Source organism: Arachis hypogaea, chromosome 9 (genome assembly GCF_003086295.3).
Source record: "Arachis hypogaea cultivar Tifrunner chromosome 9, arahy.Tifrunner.gnm2.J5K5, whole genome shotgun sequence".
In the NCBI taxonomy this organism is placed as follows: Eukaryota; Viridiplantae; Streptophyta; class Magnoliopsida; order Fabales; family Fabaceae; genus Arachis; species Arachis hypogaea.
Window position 1 is genome coordinate 109,207,810 of NC_092044.1, and position 24,942 is coordinate 109,232,751.

At 31.5% G+C, this 24,942-nt stretch overlaps 2 protein-coding genes across 3 annotated transcripts; both read right to left on the reverse strand.

Moving 5' to 3' along the window:
* Positions 1-372: 372 nt before the first annotated feature.
* LOC112711640 (cytokinin hydroxylase) lies at positions 373-3,148 on the reverse strand. Its single transcript, XM_025764337.3, has 4 exons — positions 2,837-3,148; positions 2,520-2,749; positions 1,490-2,083; positions 373-1,158 (listed from the first exon to the last, which is right to left on the reverse strand). The coding sequence occupies exons 1-4, from the start codon at positions 3,108-3,110 to the stop codon at positions 733-735; spliced, it is 1,524 nt and encodes a 507-aa protein (XP_025620122.1). The 5' UTR covers positions 3,111-3,148; the 3' UTR covers positions 373-732.
* A 7,985-nt stretch (positions 3,149-11,133) lies between these two features.
* Positions 11,134-18,331, reverse strand: LOC112711641 (uncharacterized). Of its 2 annotated transcripts, none has more exons than XM_072203431.1 (12): positions 18,114-18,331; positions 17,932-17,995; positions 17,486-17,638; positions 16,678-16,834; positions 16,482-16,555; positions 16,181-16,292; positions 15,732-15,869; positions 15,526-15,563; positions 15,351-15,442; positions 14,937-15,020; positions 14,681-14,830; positions 11,134-11,441 (listed from the first exon to the last, which is right to left on the reverse strand). In XM_072203431.1, exons 3-10 carry the CDS (start codon positions 17,492-17,494, stop codon positions 15,017-15,019), a joined length of 624 nt encoding a protein of 207 aa, XP_072059532.1. In that variant the 5' UTR covers positions 17,495-17,638; positions 17,932-17,995; positions 18,114-18,331; the 3' UTR covers positions 11,134-11,441; positions 14,681-14,830; positions 14,937-15,016. The 2 variants fall into 2 exon arrangements, with proteins under 2 accessions (XP_072059532.1, XP_029145035.1); XM_029289202.2 differs by having other exon boundaries at positions 17,928-17,995; positions 18,114-18,293.
* Between the last annotated feature and the right edge of the window lie 6,611 nt (positions 18,332-24,942).

A 24,942-nucleotide genomic window follows, 5' to 3' on the forward strand; every position in this document is an offset into this window, starting at 1 on the left:
AATTTATTAAAAATATCGGTAATTAGCTACATATCCCAATAATTTTTAGGTGAAATAGTCATTTTACTATTTAAATCAATCTATCTAGTCAGCAGGTAATTCTTTTTTAAACCTAACGAATTTCCATACAAATACCAAAATAACTACTATTCGAGTCCATAAATTAAAGAGAGACATAAAGTAGTGTTTGATTGATGGCTCAACAAATATATATGCTTGTTTTTTTAGGGTAGTGAATACATTAAGGATGCTTCTATTGATGAGGAGCCTAATACTTGTTTTTTGATCAAGCGATATTTCACTAGACCATACCTAGCTACAACTAATTAATAAGTATCAAGTAAGAGAACTAATCAAGATGAGATAAATATATGAAAGAGAAATATAAAGAATGATATTAAATTTTGATCAATACATACATGATACATAGATCAGGCTCATTCAACATACAAATACATACCGGATGCATAATTAAATCCCAAACAAACAAATGTATCCCCCAAAAACTTGGCTACTCTAGTTAGCTAACAATTAATCCAGAACCAACAGTGGGGAAAATACATACTAATTAGTCCTGTAAACTACATATACTTGTATATAATTGAGTTCATTCTGAAGACATCAGGGGACCATGCCAACTAAAACTGTATTAGAAATAATTAATTAAAAGCATGTGCTCTATATATACTTTTTAAAAATGAGTATTTCTTTAATTTGGTCTAATTGAATGGTCTAAAGGGGCTGAACTATGAGTGGGACTCCATGGGTAGGCCTTAGAGAGAGCATGATAGTTGGTGAGTGACGGTAAGTTGGAGAAATGTTGAAACTAAACTTAGAGAGAAGTAGAGTTAACACAATCTTGTACTCCATGAATGCCAAGTTCCTACCAACACACATTCTCCCTCCAAATCCAAATGGCAAGTAACCCATCTTGTGTTTGCATCCACCGTTCACATCCTCCATGAACCTCTCTGGCTTGAACTCATTAGCATCGTGTCCCCATAGCTCCGGGTCATGGTGCATGGCCACCACATCAATCCACATGTTGGTTCCTTTAGGCACTGTTAAACCATCAATTTGAATGTCGTCTCTTGCTTGCCTTTGCACATTTGGTGAAGGAGGGTACAGCCTTAGAGCTTCATTCATCACCCACTTCATCTGCATATGTATCAAAGTATAAATTAATAATGTGATCTTTTTCAAGTTATTTAGTAATTCTAATGAACGAATAATGTTAATATATAAGTTGCTTTTTAGTTATAAGATGCAGCATGATGTCAGGTAAGCAATTGATAGAGTAAATTAAAAAGTAGAAAGAAAGTGACACTTAATTTTATAATATTTTTATAAAGTATGCTAGTAAAGTGCTTAGTGGGACACATTCTCTCAATTTAGATGACAAAGTGGGTCAGTATGTTCCCCAATAATTCAGCAATTAAATCACATGCTTCAATTGCACACGCGCTTGAAGTAATTAGTAATTAATTACCTTGGTTAAGCTAGAGAGCATGGCGAGATCAATAACGTGATTGTGTTGAGCAAGACGTTGTTGAATCTCATGTCTCAATTGGTTCTGCCAATCTTGATGCATAGCGAGCAGCAGCAAAGTCCAGGTGAGAGAAAGCGCAGTGGTTTCATGGCCGCCGAAAAAGAAGGTCTTGCATTCATCAACAAGCTCCCTCGTCGTGAGCTTATTTTCTTGGAGCAGCAAACACAGCAAATCGTTCTGAGAACCCTTGGGCTTGGGCGAGGCCTTGCGAGCTTCAATGATAGACAACAAGAGCTGGTCGATTTCTTCGCCTAATTTCTTGGCCTTTAGGGTTTTCTTGACCTTGAAGTACTTGCCGAATGGAACCCCGACGTAGCGATTGGTGTTGAAGAGAGTCATTTGAAGGGCGCTGAGCCTGTTGAAAATGCCTCTAGCGCTCTCGTCTTTCAAGCCGAAGATAGTTCGGGCGATGATCTCTCCGGCGAGGGTTATGACCTCACTCTCCACGTTGATTTCGTGTTTTCCGATCTTAATTTGGCTGCTCCATCGAGATATCATTTCATTTGTCGACTCACTCATCACGCTTGCCATCGCCTATTCAATTAAAACAAAATGTTTAGTTTCTTCATAACTTCCTTAATTAGGAAATTCTGTCCTTGATTTGTTCAATTCAATTTGCTAGTTAAAATATACCAACTATGTGTGTGGCAAACCAATAGAAAAAGAGTCGCAGCTACTTTGTAAAAGTGCATGCGTACTTTTCAAGATGGACGTGCACGCACACGCGGACTATGTGTAGATAAATAATAGAAAAATGTTATTTGTACATCAAAATCAAGCTACTAAAATTAGTCACTAATATATTTGTGTATAAATACATATGTAATTTAATTTATTTTAAATATGTATTTATATTTCAATATGTATTTTATAGTAATGACTGACTTTGATAACTGATTTTGGTGTACACGTAACATAATCCTAACTAATATAATAAAGTGCAACTTGCATAGAGGAAAAAGTATGATACCTTGAGATTAATGGGATTGAATGCGGGTGCAACAATGTGGCGATGACGAACCCAATCGTTGCCTTCAACCATGACCAAGCCACTCCCAAACATGGGGTCTCTGTCATTTCTAAACACACTTGGCTTCCCCCATCTCTTGGCCATGACCTCCGTGGAAATTCTCTTCAACAACTCTGGCTCCGCAATGTACAAGAATGGCTCCGTCCCTAGCCAATAAACAAATACCTTACCTACATATACATAAACATCATTATATATATATAGGTGGTCCATCATACATTTATTATTTAATTTAATTATTTATTATTTTTGCTTACCATAAGATTTCTGCCAGAAAGAGAAGTAGGGAAAAACTTGTGAGTGTATATCATGGGTTGATGCTGAGGAAGATTTAATATTCTTATTGTTTTTCATCTCTTTGATGTTTCCAAGTGGGAAACTTGGGTTTGGCCCTACAAATCCACATCTCTTAAGCTTGTTATGTGTTAGAAATGGGGAAACCCACCATGCATATGTTAGTATCAAGATCAACAGGAAGCAAAATGATGCCAATAGGGCAACAAGAGTCGCAGGTAACCCTAAAAATTCCATGTATGTATGTAATCTAATTAATGGAGTTGGTTGTTGTATGTGATGTGTTGTGGAGAGGAAGTAAGGTGGTATTTATAGGACGAGGAACGCGTTGCTTTTGACTACAAAAGGTGACACCGTACCTGATTTTGAATATATATTTCAGTGTCGATAATCTCATGTGAACCTTTTGACCCTCGTGATTTTTACTTATTAGCCCTTTGAATCTTTTTCCTTCTCGGTCCAACCCTATGTTTTTTCTTCTTTCAAATGCTCGCTTTCCTTTTTCAAATATTTTTTTTTTATTTTTTATTACAATAAAATCGTCTGGTTGGGAGGTTTTATCTTTAAAGCACGTCAAAAAAAAAAATATCATTCATATACTTTTAAGTGATATGAGAATTTTAATATAAAATATAGAAAAAGATTTTACATACAAGTCATATAAGTCATTTTTTTCTTTCTTCGTGCCTTCTCTTTTTCTTCTCCTTCTTCTTCTTTTTCCGTGCCTCTTCGTTTTTGAAGTGTTTCATCTTCATCGTCGTGTTTTTTCTTATTTTTCTTTTGATTTTACAATATTATGTATTTTTTTTCTTTGTTTGATTTTTTCCTCCAAAAGGAATTATAAGAATATGAAATAAGAAAATGAAGAAGAAGAAGAAGCAGTAGAAGATGGGGAGGAGAAAGAGGAAGAGTTCTGAATTATGTATAAGGTGCACTTCAACGAATTTTGGGTGTATTTTTTAAATCCTTTGTGTGTATTTCTGTAATCGTTTGGGTGTATTTCTGTAATCGTTTGGGTGTATTTCTAAAGTTTCATTATATTTAAAACGATTTCAAAGCTTGATTTCAGAAACCATAAAAATCGAAAAAAAAAACGAAGTAAGAATACCAATGATAAACATAGATAAAACAACGAATTAATGAAAAGGCAAAGAGAGAACGCACTAAGGATATCGAACAAATTTGGTAAGAAACTCGTTTTCATAGAGGAAGAAAAAGAAGAGTAGGAGAAGAAGAAGGAGAAGAAGAAGGAAGAGGAGGAGGAGGAGAATGAGGAACGCGAAGCACGCCATGAAAATCGTATATGGGACAGCGTGCTTTTTGTTAAGTTTCTTCCAACTTGTATGACTTGTAAACCAAATAACTTGTATGTGTAGCACTCCTCTAAAATATATAGATAATTAGTTTTTAATTAATTAATATTACTTATTTTTTTAGAATTCATAAATTAAGTTAAATAAATAATCTTAAAAAATTAACTACTATTAGTTAAAAAAAATAATTTTCTAATATTGTTCAAAAATATATATTGTTTCACTTAAATAATTTGAAATAAAAAACATAAAATTAATTATTAAAATCATTATTGAATATCTATTATTGGCTGGTGATGATTATTTAATTAAATAATAATGCGAAATAAATTTTAATATATTGTATTAAAATTTAGTGATCCAATTTCAAAAGTTAACTACAAGAGAAAGGAATTTCTGACAATTATAAAGTCTTACCATTTGGTATTTTGTTGTCAAGAGAACATAAAAATTATCATACGGCCTTTATTTTCATAAAAATACTGTGTATTTTACATTAGTCATTAAAATTAACTATTATATATTTGTATATAATTATTTGTATTATTTAATTCATATTTAATTTTTTATAATTATATATCTTTTATCATTTTATTTTTTTTAAAATTTTGTATAAAAAAAATAAAATAAAATTTTTTATTATTTATTTTATCTTATATTAAATTTTTTATCAAACAAAATATAAAAATAATTTTTTATATTTTTATTTTTAATTTTAATATTTTATTCTCAAAATCAAACATAATGTTATACATGGTTAAAGTAGTAGATATAAAATAAAAATGTTATTTATATTTTGTACGCTAAAATTAACTATTAAAATCAATTACTAATGTATTTATTTATAAATACATGTGTAGTTTAATTTATTTTTAATATGTATTTTATTTCAACATATATTTTATACTAATAACTGATTTTAGTGCTGATTTTAGTGTATACGTAGTATATAACTCGATACAAAATATATACATTATATGATTATAATTAAATTATTAAATTTTAACTGATAACTTCGAAATAGTATATGTGTAATAATTATAGAGTATATATCGTAATTATTGGTTCCATGCAAAGTGATGAGTACTTCATTATTTAGAAGTGGCCGGCTAGCTTATTGCATGCGGCTAAACTAGAAATAAATAAATAAATCTGGTTGTTGACCGTTTTGTTGATATCATTGACCTTAGCTTGTTTGCCTCAAATTAAATTGAAAGAAAAATTAATGGAATAAAAGTGTACGTATTACTTGCTGCATGCTGATATGAACACGCGGATTACACACAGATACGAAAAGCGGCACCACACAACTCTGATCTTTGTTAGATCGTGCGGTTTATTTGATATATCAAATTATTTAATATAATATATATATGTATATATTTTAATTATATTTTTATATAAAAACATAAAAATATTTTATATATATAAACAGCTACATATATTCAAATTAAAAAAATTTAGTTAATAACCAATGAATTATAATTTAAATGATATAATTGTCACATATTCATCTAAGAGATTACAATTTTAAATTTCTTTATTTTCGATAAAAAAAATTAGTTAATATATATTTTAAGAATATGAAAAATTGTTTAGTGTCATAAAATTCAAGTCGAATTTGTCCAAATATAACCCACTTATATATGATATCGAAAATATATATTGAATGACCAACTTTTTATATTTAACTTCGGCACTTGGGTTGTTGATAACAAATGCCTAACAATTTTAAGGGGTATATAGATAGGGTGAAATCGAGTTTTTCTTAATTTAGATTTAATTTTAAATAAATATTGAGTCTATTTTTTAGATTTTAATTTAATTCTAGATTTGATGAAACATAAATATTTTTGGATTATAATTATATCGAGTCTAAATTAAGTGAAAATCGGACCTTTAAAAGTTTAAAAATAATTTATAATAAGATTATTTATGATACACTTATTTATAAAGAAAAAGCTTGTTATTGAGAAATTGATATTTATATTTGAATTTGAATTTATTCATAAATTTTAATTTGATACTTTTTTATTTATTTTTTAATTTAACAAGTGTGATTGAAAATAAAACAATAAACTTGTAATTAATATACTATAATATTAAAATTAATTTAAAATATGTATACCTTTTTTAGTTTTTTTTAGGGTGCACATGGATCGGGTAAAACCGGGTTCATCTTGATCCGAATCCGGTCCTAAATAATGATCGCGTCTATTTTTGAAACTTTTACTTAGTCTTAAACTCGATAAAATCACACTAAATTAGCCCTTAAAATATTCGAATTCGAACCGAATATTCGGATCAGGCTGGACCATATATACCTCTGGTGACAATGTATGTTAACGTTAATTTATTATTAGTAATAAATTTTAAATTTTTTACTTTAGTAAATACTGAATAAATATATTAAAAATTTGAATTTATATTTTTTAATTATTTTTTTAATTAATAATGTTAAACATGTATCTTTAATTAAGACACATATTACCTGCATCTAATTAAATACTCGAGGGTTTTGCTTAAGAATAAAAAACTATAATAGACTATAATAATTTTATTGAAAAAGGAAAAAAGCTTAAAATTTTCAATAATATAATATATATTTAAGGCATGTAAATTTATTTTAGTTTTCTTTATAAAAATTCTTCCACTTTTATATTTATAACATGAATTTAATTTAAAGAACTAACAGTATAAAATATTTTGTACAATCGTATAATTATAACTATTATTTTAAATGATTATTTACGGTAGGGATGACAACGGGTCCCCATGGGGGCGGGAATATGTCCCCCGCCCCCCGCCCCCCACCCCGCCTCCATTATCTGTCCCCGTCCCCGTCTTGTCCCCGTAACAGATAACGGAGGCTCCGTATCCGCCGGGGACCCGGGTCTCCACGGATATCCGTAGATTTTTATAAAAAATAATAAAAATTGAAAAAAATTAGAAAAAAATTAAAAAATAGTGTATTGTATATAATTTAGTATTTTACTTACATCAATATCTACTTCAATATTATGAATTACATGTATAGTACTTAAATGCTTAACCAAAAATTCAAAATCAGTAAAATAATAAAAATTTCAGAATAATTATAACAAATGTTTATTCAAATCACAGTAATTATAACAGAAAAAGCAAACAAAGATAATGAAGATGATAATAAATGCTTAATTATAATCATATAAATTATACTTAACCTAACTCAATAATTATAACAAATACTTAACAAAATCATAGTACACACAAATGGGATATTCTAGTCTTTTTATATAAACGGAGTTTAAACGGGTCTCCACGGAACGGGGACCTCTATTCCCGCCCCGCCCCATTTAATATACGGGACCCCGTCTCCCGTCCCGCGGGTACAAAATCGTCCCCATATCCGTCCTGTAACGGATAAATTCTCGCGAATATCTGTCCCGCTAGAAATTTTTGCCATCCCTAATTCACGGTCAATATATATAAAAGATTATTATTTTTATTAATATAAAATTATATAATTAAAAACACGTATAAAATAATTTTATACTAATAGTATATTAAAGTTAAATTATTATAATATTTATTTTTCATTTCTTAAATTAGATACACATGGAACATAAATTCTGTATGATCATTGAATATCTACCCTACTTAGAAATGGGCTATTGTTTTAGTGCGCCAGATACACTAATACATACACAAGTTTCATGTGGGTATTTCTCGCCCCCACAGGTCACACGCTCCCCTTGCATCTGTCTCTGCATATATATATTATCAAGAAAGTCTCGTAACTCTTGTAAATATGAGGTAATTCTTATTTTTTAACAGGTACGTTATACATATAAATTTTTTTAATTTATAAATTTTATAAGTTAGACTAAACTTAATAGAAATTACATTCATTTACAAAAATGTGTTAATACATATATTACGTTTTCAAAGCGCTTCTTTAATATTAAGAACGACTCTTCTTTTTTTTTAATAAAAATCATAACTGTCACTTTTTTTCGCATTTTTTCTGCTCTTCCTCTTCTTCCTTTTTTCTTTTCTTTTTTTTTGTGTTTCTCTTTTTTTTCTTTACGTGTTTCATCTTCATCATCGTATTTTTTTTCTTTTTGTTTTGATTTTGTAACATTATGTATTTTTTTTTGTTTAATTTTTTTCCAAAAAAAATTATGAGAATATGAAATAAGAAGATGAAGAACTGAAGAACAGCAGAAGATGAGGAAGAGGAAGATGAAGAGTTCTAAATTATCTAGAACTTATCAGAATAAAAATACACCCAAATATCTTCGTTTTATACTCAAATTTGCTGCAAATACAGAAATGAGTTATGCTACGTGTACACTAAAATTAGCCACCAAAGTCAGTCACCAGTATAAAATACATACTGGAATATAAATATACATTGAAAATAAATTAAACCACACATGTATTTATACACAAATACATTGGTAGTTGATTTTAGTAGCTGATTTTAGTGTACAAATAGCATTTTTGTATAAAAAAATATTTCCTCTAATGTTACATTTTTTTCTTCTGAATTGAACCACACCTCAGCCACTTGATTGGATTCAAAACAATAAAAGGAGAAGAAGACTTGTAAAGACTTGTACGAAAAAAACACTTGTATATAGAGAACAAACTGCTCATCAATGCCATAAAGGGGCTGCAAAATACACAAAAAATACACCATATTAAAACAAGCATAAACTATAAAATGCAAATAGAATTATAAAACTATCATAAAAAATAACAAAAATCAGATTCATGAATCATCATTAAACAGAAACTAAAACAATTCAACTAAAAGAATAAGACAATTCACCCTAAGTGAGATGAAAAGTCATAAACTATAAATACACCCAAACTTTCCTAAAATACACCCAAATATTCCTGATTTACACCCGAACATCTGATATAAAATGCAAAAAATTCATCAGAACTAGTATATTAGATTCAATTCAAACAAGGAATAATGAACAACAAATTTCATAGACAAGGTTCACGCATTATTCAACTACACAATTATAAACTACTAACTGGATTCAAATCCAAATTCAATTATTAACTGGAATTAAACCACACCTCGGGAACTTCATTGAATTCAAATTCAAAATCAACTTCGCTCTGGTTCAGCTGATAATCTAAAGTTGAATCATCCATTATTTTCAAAACAATTTCAGAGTTTAATTTCAAAAACAATGAAAAACGAGAAAAACGAAGAAAGAGAAGAGAGAGAAACTTACGAAAACAGCGAAGGAAAAGGGAGAGAGAAATGCACGAAAGAGATCGAAGAGAAAAGACAAAAAAATGTAGAAGGAATTCAAAAAAAAAAAACGAAATTCTTTCGAAAAAAGAAGTTATATATTTACGTGTTGATTGACTGAAAAATCTGTTAAGGATGCGCGTGAAACATACATGCCATAAGAGGCGCATTTTAAAAATTAGGGATTTTTAGGACTTGTATGACTTGTATATTAAAAAGGGTTGTACGTGGAGATTAATCCATTTTTTAAACTAATTTTTTTTATTTAAGTTAGGTTTATTTAACTTTTGATATGATATTAGAATTAGATTAAAAATTATTATTGGATTATTTTCACATTATACAAAATTAAAGTCCTCTTCAAATTTTATATTCTAAATTTTAATTTTGTTCGATCTTAAATATAAAGAAATATGTATTAAAATTTACATTATCTAAAATTAAAATTTAATAGTGTTTATAAATAATAAGTGTAAGATAATTCTTATTTTTTGAACTAACTTTAAAATAAGTTAAGCCACTTAATTTCTCATGAATATATTAATATATAGTGTTTATAATATAAAAGATGATTCTCTCATGGTAAATATGCTTGATACTTTTTCCTATAAAGGCACAATTTTATCATTTTAAATTTATATAGTTTTATAATAAAAGTGGACCCTATGTTATTATTACTAATTTCATTCCATATGTATGTGTTAGCTTTCTACCTATTTCAAAATGAACAAATGATAAAAATGAAAATGAATCCTTCAGCTTCACGAGCGAGATTATTATCTGCGCAAACATAATAGAAAGAAAATGTCTCAATTACTTTTTTTTTATGAGCGATGTTAGAAATCTATTTTTTTTCGTTAATATCAATTAATTATTTTAAGATTATTTTATTTATTTTAAATTTTGGATCCTAAATTATAAATTTTTAACTTTAAATTCTAAACCATAAACTTTAAATTTTAAATACTTTACAAAATGAAAAATTTTAGAAAAAAAATTAACTAATATTAACTTATTAAAAATAATTTTTTATATTTTTTATATTATTATGAAAATAATATAACAAAAAGTGTGCAAATAATACTAATGACAAAAGAAATTCGAGCAGCACGACAATAAGAATTTGTTGTAGCTAACTTTGAACACGCAAACGGCTTGACCGTAATGATACCGTATATTAAGTTATTAACCAACGAACTTGGTTTCATGGAATTCAAAGGACACTACTACTTTGAGAATAAGCAAGAAAAAACGAAAGGAAAAGAGTGCTATTATATATTGTATGCGACTGAATCAATAAAAGATTTGTCATTTTTATTGTTTTTTTTTTTATTTTACCAAAGTAAGATCACTCGAAATTGCGACCTCTAAATAAGTATGGGAGACTATACTATTTAAGTTATAACTCGTTGGCTGTTTATTTTTATTGTTAATAAATATTATTTATGTAATATCACAAGATTAAAAGTGTGAAAAAATATTTTACTAATATAATAAATCAGCTACTAAATCAATAATTATAGATTCATGTAAATCTGTATTTCACACTTTTTTTATCAAACTAAAATAATCAACTACTAAAATAGTTCATTTATTCACAGAAAAAAATGAAAGTTTTCATAATATGAATTTAATTTTAATTTGATGCACTGATAGTGTAATACAATTATAATTATTTATGCGATTAATATTAATGTAAATGATAATTATTTTTACTGATATAACATTACTTAATTAAATATATTTATAAAATTATTCTATAATGACAATGCATCAAAATTAAGTTTGAATGAAATAATCAAACTTTTCAAAAACACAAAAAATTAATCACATAATAAGCTCCTGGTCATGGTGCATGGCATGGCCACCACGTCGATCCACATATTGGTTCCTTTTAGGCACCGTTAGTTAAACCGTTGACTTGAATGTCTTCCCTTGCTTGCCTTTTGCTGAATATACTCAATATAGTCTTAGGGCTTCATTCATTACCCATTTCATCTGCACATATAGAAAGAATTATTTAAATTTTTATACACAGATTAGATAAAATAAAGTTATATATCTATATACTTGAATGATTTCTTCTAGCTATCTCGCACAATATTATACATAATTAACAATAAACATTTTTTCAGGCAATATAAAAGAGAAGGAAGAAGATTACATAAAAAACAAGAAAAAAAATGATGATGACAGAATATATAGTTGATCAAATATTAGAATTTAGGATTTAAGATTTTTTAGTTTTTTAATCTTTTTTTCATATACAAATTGCTATACAAGTGATAAATACTCTGAATCAATTATATAGGAGTACAATTTTAATTTTAGATGTTGAATCAACAATAATAACTATAATATCAAATGGAAACTACAGGGGAAAAAAAAAAGAGAATTGGCACTTTTGTAAACCAATTCAAACTTTTTTTTTTCTAAATTGCGCGCCATATTATACCTAGTCAAATTCCAATAGTTTTACCCTTCCAGACAATTATATTTAATTAGGCTGCTAAAAGCACAGTAATTGACATAGTATAGATAGTCATTAACTTGTTTTTTCTTAGGTCAACATAAAGAAAAACAAATATAAACATGAAAGTCAACCCGCTAACTAAAATCCAAGAGTTTAAAATTTTAATATAGTGATTCTTAGATTCCCACTTGTACTTGTTTTAAGGTACAAGTACAGGTGTAACTTGCTGCTTCCTTTTCCCCACGCGGCATACATGGTAATTAATAACATGTATTGCCGCTTTCACACCATCACTTTTATATATCTTTATTTAAAAGTCAAGAGGAAGAGAGTAATTAGGCTGGAGAATGTTTCTTAAATTCTTCAATCAAGTTGCTTTCAATTTAAAACAATCGTAAAATTTCTCACTTATATTTATACATAATTTTGACCCCATTATTATTGGAGTATGTCTTGGTTTAGCAATATGCCTGAGAGGAAAAGAGGTATTTGGCATATACCCCTGAAAACAACAAAACATTTGAAAGTAGGTCCATTCTAGAAGTTGATTTTATATGCATGCACAGTAAGTATAACAGTTCCTAAACTGTTATTCTATTTGCAGTTTCTTCTGTCAACTATTGAATTTTATAATCATATTATTACATGTATAACAAGATCATAAATGATTAAATATTGCTTAACCTAGCAGAGATCGGAATTAATGGTTATCTTGTGTTACATTATTACATAGGAACATTTTATGTACAAACATTGGTCGGTTATTATTTGATTTGATTTGTTGGGTTCACTTTGATAATGTTGAAGAACGAATGAATGCTTTTACACTATTATGCGAGTGGTTGAGTCATTTATTGCATTTAACACCATGAAAATGATATTGATGCACATTTCTGGACTGCTCTTACTTGGTAGAAGCACCACTCTCTGTTCCCTCTTTATCTTTTATCTGTTGGGAATAAGACACAATTCCCCCTTGAGAAAACACCTTTGACAGAGAAATAAAATAGACACAATCACAACACAAGAATTTAACGTGGAAACTCCAATTACCGGAGAAAAAACCACGGCCGTTGTCAAATGACAACCAGAGAATATCACTATGTGAAAATTGTTACAACACATAGACTTCTTTCTCTCACCGGCACCCCAGTACACCCACACTCTTTCAAAGCAAATATCTAACTACACCTCACAACACTCTCTAATCAAAGAGTACAGAGGAAAAGAAAAATCAGATACAAGCTTAAAGTGTTTCTGACTGGTGCAAAAACAAATGGAGAACTTAGCCTCATATTTATAGCCTAGGCCACCCACTCCATTTGCTATCCTAAGCAATGTGGGACTAATTCAACCAAATCCTAACAATCTCCACCTTGATTGAAATAGTCACACATCTTCAGCTTCCATTGTCAACACCGACAATTCTTTGCTGCCATTGTCTATACCGACAATCATAGTTCAGAGAACTATCATACTCCACCATGAAAGTATACTCACTTGGAATTAGACCACTCCAAGAATTTCGCCTTGGTACAGATCGAAACCTTGCTGAAAATTCATGGTGCAACTTCCAAATTGGCTTTTCCTGGAAGTTCTTCAGCCATCGACCTAACTCCGCCACACACCTTGCATCTCAACGCCAACCAATGCCCGTGTGCAATTGTGGACCTGATTGCCACAACTCATCCTTATCCATGGCAGTGCGGTAATACCATGAGGATACTTCTTGTCTTCTAGAGAACATCATCTTCTCTCATAGAGAGAGCAACCAGAGATCTTCTCCTTCAACGCCTTGTGCAAACCTGATTGTATCAACACATCCTTGACTTGTACTTGCCACAAGCCAAAATTGATTCTTCCATCAAATTTCTCTATTTCAAGCTTCACAGCACTTGAATATCCTGACATTGTTGCAACCGTATACTGGAATATTATAACTCAACTGTAGACCGTGCACTAGGAAGGGTCCCCAGGAAAGAGAGGTGGGTCACAATGGACACACTTAAATACCAAGTCTTTCCTTAGCCAGAACCTTTTCCAAACTGCACTCTCACAGAGTCACACTGCCTTCCAGCAACAACAACAGCAACCAAAGATCAACCTCAAGCCACAGGACAAAATTCTTTTCTGATGTGGAAGGTCAGACTAGGCTGCAACCACAGAGCATACTAAGAATAAATCCCACCGAACCGAAGCTCTGATACCACTTGTTGGGAATAAGACACAATTCCCCCTTGAGAAAACACCTTTGACAGAGAAATAAAATAGACACAATCACAACACAAGAATTTAACGTGGAAACTCCAATTACCGGAGAAAAAACCACGGCCGTTGTCAAATGACAACCAGAGAATATCACTATGTGAAAATTGTTACAACACATAGACTTCTTTCTCTCACCGGCACCCCAGTACACCCACACTCTTTCAAAGCAAATATCTAACTACACCTCACAACACTCTCTAATCAAAGAGTACAGAGGAAAAGAAAAATCAGATACAAGCTTAAAGTGTTTCTGACTGGTGCAAAAACAAATGGAGAACTTAGCCTCATATTTATAGCCTAGGCCACCCACTCCATTTGCTATCCTAAGCAATGTGGGACTAATTCAACCAAATCCTAACATTATCACCATAAAATTTTGGTATATCTTTATAGCAATGTATTTGTTACTAAATTTCACAATGATGGATTAAAAAAAATGCGTATAACTCAATTGACTGGTAAATTTTTAAACAAACTTATAGAATGAGTAACTCACATCTTCATCCTTTTCCTGCTCAAAAGCCAATCTTAAGCTCAAATTTAAGGCAGCATGGTACATCTCGTCCAGCACAATTTCCCAAAGCAGAGGCTTATCAACTTTCCACAACATAAATCTCGATTGCTTAGCTGCAGTTACAACTAATTTCTGGAAGCAAGATTAGATTGCAGGAACATTAGATATTTTATTAAGTTCCTAACCACAAAATAGACTGTTTCACAAAGTGCGTGTGTAAATATTATCAGATTGTCACCTCCATATGCAAGTAGTTATCCTTCCATAACTTGTATAGTAATCTAGGAGCTTCCTTTTTATCAACAAGAGCAGACTCTGCTATCTGCAAAGAAAAGAGATTAGGTATAAGGTTATAAGAGGATTACAGTAAAGGACAATTCATCAATCTCTTTAATTGGGTTTTGGCACATCATACGTTGTTATCCTTCCATAAAGTACCATCTTTTGAAAGCTAAAATGGGATTATAAAGCACTTCAATGCATTTCAATAAACCATAAAGAACTAAAGATTCCTTTCATACAACCTCATTTATTTTCATAAATAGTACCATATCATAGATATACAGGGCTTTGAATTTTCTTTATGCAATAGAAATAAAAATTCAGACAATAATTTTCATTTTCTAAATTTTCGCTTTTTCCAATTAATAACCTTATCTGTCTCAAGAAAACAGTTAGACTTTGACAGGAGCCTAAATATTCTGTCGCATCACTTCCAAATCTTTTCAAGACAATTGACTCAACCTGCAACATAGCGCAAGAAACAAGAGTTCTACATGTAGAAACATAAATACTATAATTTACTTGGAAAGGACAGATATAGAAACCTCCTCATTTCTAGCCATTTGAACAATGCTCCTCAAATCTGTAAAGGAAATGAAAACTAATTCAGAACTTCAAACCATAAAAAAGAGTTACAAACCAGAATTCCATCGGCATAAACAAATGGAGAAAAAATAAATAAATAAAACAAAAGGAGGATGTTTATATTGCACAAAATAGCCTAACATGAGGAAAAGATATGTCACAGTACCAATACTATATGAATCATCAAAGTTCCTCTGTGGACAACCCAACTGTACTAGAGAAGCTCTAACACAATCTATGGTCATAGTACGACCGTGTTCAGTTTTCGTCACTTCAGTAAAATTGGACTCCAGTGATAGGGGAACTGAAACGTATATAGGATAACATTCTGTTAGCAACCAAGTGCAAAAGATAACAGTTGTGCAGTTCTTTCTTCTTATTTTTCATAAAAGGAGAAATCGATTAGACAAAGACAAAGACAAAGATATGCAAAGAGAAGAGGAGGACGAGGAACCCTTGTTAACGAAAAGAACCAATACAAAAGAGAAAACCACTGGAGCAAACATCCAATATTAGGTTTCCAAATTCTGACTGGTGCTATGGGCAAATGGCAATAGTTAAATCAAAGCCACAACAGTAATATCATAGGTCTATGAAGTAAGGAATCTGGTTAACCTGATTTCTCTATTTTTACTTTTTCCTCAACAGTTTTAGTCACATCCAATATGGCACTTAAGGTAGTTGCAGCTCCATCATCCAGTCGCTTTCTTTCATTCTCGACCAATAACTGTAATTTGCATGGAATATTTCAAGTGTATTCTTCCAATAATAATATACAGAATGCTAAGGGAAGATGGAGAAGAAAAATTCACCAAATACATAGAAACAGCACCTTATGGCATGAGATCCATAAATATATCAACCTGATCATTAGAAAGAAAAAACAAAAAAGCAGGAAACTTATAAAAAAACCAACCTTATGCCTAAGATGCCGTATAAATTTCTCAAAATTTGCACACCAAAGTATTGACACCTCGTTTGCAATACCACCTTGAATCCAAGTAAAAAAGTAAGGAAAAGAAGTATCATACTACTGATATGAGTGCAGTAAATTTTGGTAACCGACTAACCTTGGATAATTAGTGATTCACATAAGATGACAATAAACTTACCACTATTATCTCCAACATTTACCATGGAGGAAACATCTGATTTTGCTTCTCTATCAGCATTACCCAGTGTATATGCTGTAACAGCAAATCTGATTGCCTCCCCAGGCACAGCAGCTTCTAGAACGCATTGTTCTATGGTCTCTGGTGCTTCAAATTTCTGCAAACATGGATTGTCAAAACTCTTCTTTTCCATCTTAATAAAGTTCTTTGTTTATCAATAAAAAGAAAAAACATTGAGGTAATACATATTTAGGTTACAATAGTGAACACTATGCTGTTGCAACTTCAATCAAAATGATGATATTGAATGGTGATCAAATATCCACTTTTTTTCAGCGCTCATGTATTTTCCATATATATTATATTATCATTGCTGAACCAGAACTTTTAAAGTATTAAGCAAACAAATCAGAAAGTACTAAATAGAGGGTCATTAGTGTAATACAAAAGCCAAACATTAACGACTAAATTGAACTCAATGTCGCATTACCTTAATATTACTTTCTAATCAATGCTGCCGTACATCAGAAATCTAAACCAAACAGGTTGCAGCTCAAATTTGTTTGCATGAATCTCCATAATTTCAGTGATTGACATCTTTACCAATCTCAACAGATGGGTTGTGCTAGTTCCAATTATTCAATTTCCTACCCAACACATACCCAGACATCTAAATCTGATTGTAAGACAAATCATTACTTTCATAACACTACAAACTGACAAAGAAATGGGGACTGCTACACTATAAATCCGGGTCCTGTATAAAAATTAACCCAGCTGTCTGTAGAAATTGAAAAGAACCAATTACCTTGGCCATCTTAACCCCGCTTTCTAGGAGCAGATTCTGCCTTAATGAGTGTAGAAACAACTGGCTCTGACGCAGGGCAGTGTTCAATATAGTGTGCCTTCAAAAGTTTATGAAAGCTCTCTCGAAAAACAGCTTCTATAGCACCAGGATTTTCTGAAAGAGAAAAGAAGATGTCTAATTTTAGAGGAATCAGTGTTACTATTTAGCAGCGTATAAGAGAGCTGAACCACAATTTGGAATTTAAACTTGCAACGATTTATAGAGAGCCACACTTTTAACTATATTTGAGTAGAAAGGTACTAATATACCTCTCTTAGAAAACCAACTAAGCCGTCTAAACATGTATCGAAATTTGAGCCAGATGAAGCAACTAATCAGTTTAAATAGTAACAAAAGAACATACTTTTCTTTCACAATTAATAGAAGCAAAGCAAAATAATACCTGCCTTTTCCTTGGACGGCGAGGGTAAGGCTACCATCGCGAAGCAAACCGTCAAGAACCTTCTCACACTGCAATACAACAGAGGACCACAAAAATATACATAAATTAAAACAACCTTTGCAGCATTGAATTGGGAAACCTCAAACATTAAGTAAACTGGAATACTGGATTCAAATTGGAAACTACCTCCATCATCATCACTGCTAAACTCACAAGGTCGGGAATAGTGGTACCACCTCCATCATCATCATTGCACCATTCTAATTAACAAGTCACAAGATGCTTAGTTTTTGTTACAATATGGATATCCATTCGGTGTCTATTTAGTATTGTCTATTCTTCTTTTCAAGTAATAGTGGGAAGTACAAACATTAAAAAATAAACGTGCATGTTTTTTAACATTTGAAAAAGTGGAGCCTTGTACATATATAAATAGGAGCATTGGGTGAGACTTTTGATACAACAATAATAACTTTCTCTCTTTTATATTCTCTCTCTTTTTTTATTTTATTGAGTAAAGTATCGTTTTTGTCACTAACGTTTGGGGTAAGTCTTATTTGTGTTCCTAACATTTAAATCGTCCTATTTATATCTCTAACGTTTATAAAAGTGATTTAATGTTATCCTACTATCAATTATACTAACAAATCAGATTACGTTTTTTAATTATTCTCACTTAGATGTATTCATTCTCAATTAGGTCTCACTTGGATGTGTTCGATTTTAATATTATACCCACTATTTGTGTTTAAATTCAATTATGTTCCTAGAAAAGTGAATTATGTAAATGTTGTAGGAATTAGTTTTAACTTTTGATGGGCTATTTTTCGGAGTGGATCATCAATTCTATCCCAGACATTTGTATTCTAACTTCAAGAAGAGATTTTTAAAACTCAAACTAAAGCGTTCATGATGTGTAATTAACGGCAGGATAACATTGAATAACTTTTACAAACGTTAGGGATACAAATAGGACGATTTAAACGTTAGGAACACAAATAGGATTTACCCCAAACCTTGGGGCAAAAACGATACTTTACTCTTTTTTATTTTACAAGTATTTTAAATACTCCTCTCTCTTATTCTTTATATATAATATTAGTAAATATATTAATAATCTCTATTATATTGAGATAGTAATTATGGTGAATATTCTCATCTAATTATATTTCCTTATTTTATATTACATCTTCCTTATTTATTTATTTATTTTACAACACGTTATCAGCACGAAGCTCTAACGATATTTTAGGAAGATTTCAGATAACAAATTTTTATTATGTCGAATCTCTTTCATCTTAAATATAACGCTTTTGATATATCTGAAAATAATTATTTATCATGTGTTCGGTTAGTCGGGTACCGAACGGTTTACGGGAGATCCTTCTACCGGTAATGTGGGGTTTTCGCCTAATCCAGGGTCGCGGGGGTGAAGGTGGAGCTGAGGTTGCCGTCTTCCCGAGTTCCTTGCGCATGAAGGAGGGGTGTCACCTGCAAAGACACTCCGACGCCGAAGTCAGGGTGGTGTACAGATGATAAGGGAGAAAAGTTGTGACGTACCTTGGGGGAGGGGTAGGTCCCTCCCCATTTATACCTTATCAGGAGTGGGTCCCGCAAGGACAGACCCACCTTCCTTGAAGTTTCCCAATACAGCTGTAGTGATGAGCTGTAAGGGGACGCATGTTCGGGCCGATTTTTGGGCGCCTCACGCCCGTTTATTGGACCATCCGGGTCAGGTGGTCCGTGAACCGGATTGGCCCGCGTGTCGTTTGTGCTGGGCCGTAATATCATGGATACTAGATGTTAAAATCCATCTTGATTCAATGGATCTTGGAGATACCATTAAGGGCGAAAATAATACATCCCAGAAGGATTTAGCCAAAGCCATAATTTTCCTTCGTTGTCATATTGACGTATGATTGAAAAATGAATATCTCACATTAAAAGATCCTGCAGATCTGTGGAAAGACCTTGAAGAAAGGTACAATCATCAAACGACGGTGATACTTCCTCAAGTCCGAATGTTAGAGAAAACTTTCTCGACCTTCCATGCTTCGAATATGCTCCTGCAGCAGCAGTATCGAGAAAAAAGAATTTAAAAATATTTTGAGTTAATTTCTTGCTTTCTTGTTGTTGAACGCAACAATGAGTTACTTTTAAGAAATCATGAAACGCACCCAGCTGGTGCCGCCTCATTTTCTGAAGTAAATGCGATAAATCATTATCCCAGAAAAGGTAAATGACAAAGTTTTAGTAACGAGAAAAATTATGGAAGGAAAAGGAATTATGTTCACAAAGGATCTCACCAGAAGTAAGATAAAGAAAGAAACAATGGGCAAAGTAAATCAATTGAGGATAAATGCTTCTGTTTTGGTGGAAAGGGCCATTGGTCACGTACCTGTTGTACCCCAAGGCACCTAGTTGATCTTTATCAAGTATTCTTGAAAAAGGATGACAAAGCAAAGGAAACAAATTTTGTTTCTAATGATGAAAATTTCACCACTCATTATGATGTATCTAGTTTCTTTAAGGATTTTGAAGGAAATATTGGCTATTTGATCAATGATGGAATAGTTTGATATATGTATGTGTTTGTTAAGTATTCATGTGAATAATTTTATTGTGCATGTACTTCTACTCATTTTATTTGTTATTATCATTTATTTTTGAAGAAAAATGGCAAGGACATATTCTGAAGATATTTGCCTTGCGGATAGTGCTACACTGTACTACAAAGCCAAACTAAGTTACCCACACTCACTTTCATTGTGATACATTGGTTAATAACCACACAAGAAGCATTAGCAATAGAAGATAGAAACCAAATGCCACCCATGTGTCCTACTGCTTCCTCAATACCAACACAATGAAAACCCAACTTATCCCAAAAATTCTTCAAATTATTAAACATGGTATGAGTCTCAAAGAGAAAGAAGAAAGATGGTTTATATATTCTCACCAAAATTTTTCAATGCACACGGGCCATCTTGTTAGACACACCCCTCACATTCTAGGCCATGATATTGAAACTATCCATAAAAACCAGCAAAAAGGGAGCTCCAATAACAAACCCGAGACTCAACATGATGTCCTTGTCTTCGACGATCCTGCCTTTAATGGACTCTCAAGTTGCAGCACAAATTTTTCCGTCAAAACTTGCGCCACACCGGCCATCGATGCTCCATCCTTATCTACTGGTGAATTCTGCAAAGAGTTTGGGCGAGGACGCTTTCGCACAATGACATTTGTTGTCTCACCTTGCTGCTGATGATGAACATTGTGCCGGATCCTCGAAGAAGTCACACGAACCGGTTTTCCAATATTGATGTCTCTGCTTAATTTTACTTTGGATCCAGTAGCATGTGTTGTACGTTGGTGATTAGGCCTTGTCCAAGTATTGGTAGCCTTGTTAGGAGTCTTCTTGCTTTTGGTTGGACCTGATGGGTGCTAGGAGAAGGCTTTTGACCCATTTTATACTTTTCTTTCCTAATCACTTGAGTCTAGCCTTCCAAATCCTCATGTTGTGATGGTCTACATGAACAGCATTTAAATCACTCTCCACCAAATCCGGGACAGCAACATTTACAGTCTCATCTCCAATATTCTTGTCAAAATTAAAACTTGCCTTTTCCACATTCACTGGATTTTTTTGAATTTGAATTTTCTGGCTGCTTTGCTACATCGCCGACCACCTTGGCATTAGTTCCTCCTCCTCCCGCATTGCTGTCAGTCTTGCACACCTCATATCATGACCAAACTTGAGACAGGAGTCACAAATAAGGTGAAGACTTTTATATTTAACCTCATATTCAACACCTTCAATAAGAATCTTCTTATTCACTGGCAATCCTAAATCTATCTAAACAGAGGCTCGAGCATATCGTCCTCTTTCAGCTAATTTTGTTGCCAAATCAACCTTGACGGGAATGCCAACTGCAGCCGCAACACGGAACATTGCATCTTCTTGGTAGCACCAAATTGGTAATCTGAAAATTCTAATCCACACTAAAGTTGCTCCAAAACAGTTTTCACTTGATCTAAACTCTTGATCCCAAGGCTTCATTGCCACATAATTTTCCTCAATCATCCATGGACCTCCTAAGAGAACCTTTTCTCGCTCCTCAACCACATCAAACTTCACAAGAAAGTAGTCAAACCCCAAAAAGTCCAATAAATCAAAACCTCCCTTAATCCGCCATACCATTCGGAGTTTATGAGACAATGCAGTGTAGCTATAATGTTTACCTAGTACCTTAATCACTATAGCATCCTTATAAGGTTCTGGCAAACAATTCTTAGTTTCTTGGGTAAATATGACACTCGGTGGCAAGAGATCTCCTTGCTTCCCAGAAACTACCGCAATGTTATCTCCCGACAAAGTTTCAACGAGTGAAAAAGTTTTAGCAATCTTAGAACCCACAACTTTATCCCTGAAAGAAACCTTCAAAGACTTAGAAATCCCTCCCGAAATATGATCCTCCTTTTCTGCTGTTGCAAGCCCTCCCCCGCTCTCCCCCTTATCTCTTCCGGCGACATTATCGATTGCCTCGCCGTGTTTCACCCTCAAAGTCTCTTCCCCGCTCACTCTACCGCTCATCCTCGATTTTCAAAATTGTACAGAGTATGAAGTACGTAGATTTGGATTCGTTTAAAAAGTTTTAAAAGTTACTTTTTTTTTTGAAATTTTGATTTATGAAAAATATTAGTATTAATATCTAGTGTAATTTTTAAAATTAAATTGTAGCTTTTTAAGAAACTATTTAAGTGTTTATAAAAAAATTAAAAAAATGACTTCTCTCATAATAAATTTTTTTATCATATATTTTTTAAAATAAACACTTTTAAAATTAAAAAATCAAATACAAAATAACTTATTTATAAACTACTTTTAATATAAGTATTTATTGTTTAAACTATTTTTTAAAAATAAACTTAATTAAGTTATTTATCCAAACTGATCTAAAAAATGCATTTATATATAAACTGCAAACTAGATTAAAACCGAAAAAAGAAAAAAAATGCTTAAGTTTGAGAAAATTTGGAATTTTTTTTAAAGATTATTCTTTGTAATAGAACTCTTTAACGGTGTTTTTAGTGGATATCAACAAATTGAATAAGAGATGACACATTATTAAAATATTAGAGTGAGATTAGTAATTTTTTCATTTAATTTTGTTATTTTATTAGAACAATTTTAATGTTGTATTATGGTTTATGTATAAGAATATTATTATTCAATCTATTAATACCTAGATTAAGTTAGGTTGTCCACATATAATATAATTATAGGATTTAGATTATTTATCGGGTATAAAATGTTGAATATGTAAATATTTTTTATTTATAAATGTTTTCAAACTAGTTTAAAAAAACCTTTTTTGTTGGTAATAATTTATAATTTTGTTGTTTAATGGTGTTTATTTGATTGTTCTAAATGATATAATTAACCTTTTAACTCTTTGAAATATTTATTTTATATAATAGACAATAGAGTAGCAATCACTTCGATTTGGAATAAGTAATAAACAAGGGAAAGGAATTAAGATAACGAGAAATAGATGATGTTGAGCAACAATTTTTATCACTCATTGTGCAACATGAAATCTTTCTGCTTTTTTATTAAGTCACAAAAAAAAATCTTTCTGCTTTTATAAGCATACTCCATTGTTACATAGATCAAACATATAACCATAAGAAAAATGTGATTTTGTCCTTCCATTGATGAAAGTTTCACCACTTTTCAGGTTCTAAATTTGCATGCTAACTAAAACAACACAGTATCACAGAATCATATGTTTTTGTTCCGTTAGAAATTATTTTACTAACACTCTTCTGGAGTTTCAGTGTCAAAACTTTCAAGTTGCTAACAATTTTGTTGATTTCTGACAATAAACTTGCTGCGACTAGATGAATTTGCGTCTTCATTTACAGCATCTCTTGGAGAAACCATAAAGTAGTACAAGAAGAATCAAAAATCATGATGTAGCCAGATTCGCATTACAGAAAGAAAATCTGGCTTTCACACTATAAATCCAAACTTGGATGACCAACATCAAGCTTTTGCAATCCTTTATGATATTTTAGGCATCAAACCAGAATTATAAAGCTGAGGCAGCCTTGAAACTGGCAATAATATTGTTAGGGGAAGAACCAAATTAAAATATAAAGTATTTTAGAGATGAACATATTCTGATTTGAAATTTAAATGATTAACGAGTGAAATTTGTGTATCAATATTTCTCCTTAATTTTTTTTTACAATTTTAACTTTAACAGTTCACTGAACTAATGTTATTGCCTCCTTGTCCTGCTATCATTCTCGATCTGTTTATACCATATCATTATTTCTATCTGACTGGAAATTTCTATTACGGAAACCAGAAACCGATAATAAGTTCTTAAAACAAATGAATTTCTTATCAAAATGACATAAAAAATATCTAACATTCACTCAACTGCCTTATAATCAAATAGCAAGAGTAAAAAACTTATTATCATCGGGCATACCAACACAATTGCTTTGTGAAATAAGCCTTTTTTCCCTCTCAAAAATTTTTAAATCTATAGTAGAAAAAACGATATATGTATAACAGTGGCTCCCATGTCACAAAATTCACAACACCACAAAAAATCACATAAAAAACAAGATAACAATTGTAAGAACCTATTCAGCAAGCTACCACAACATTGACATTATGAAAATCAAATGAGTTTAATTTTGATTCACTTGCACGAGAAATAGATGCTTTACTCCAATTCCAGATTTTGAAGTCAAAATGGCTACAAATGGATTAGAAAGAATCTTGTAAATCAACAATATCATGACTTAGCTCAACTTGCTGAAAATGCTAGACAAATTGAATAATTGAAGGATAAGAAAAAGAAAAGTATACAAAAATAAGAGACATTGAATGATCATCGTTTGTACATGTCTTGACGAATAAGGCATGGAGATGATGAACAAAAAGAAATTGCAGATATGCATGGTAGATGTACTTCTATAAATAATGGGTAAA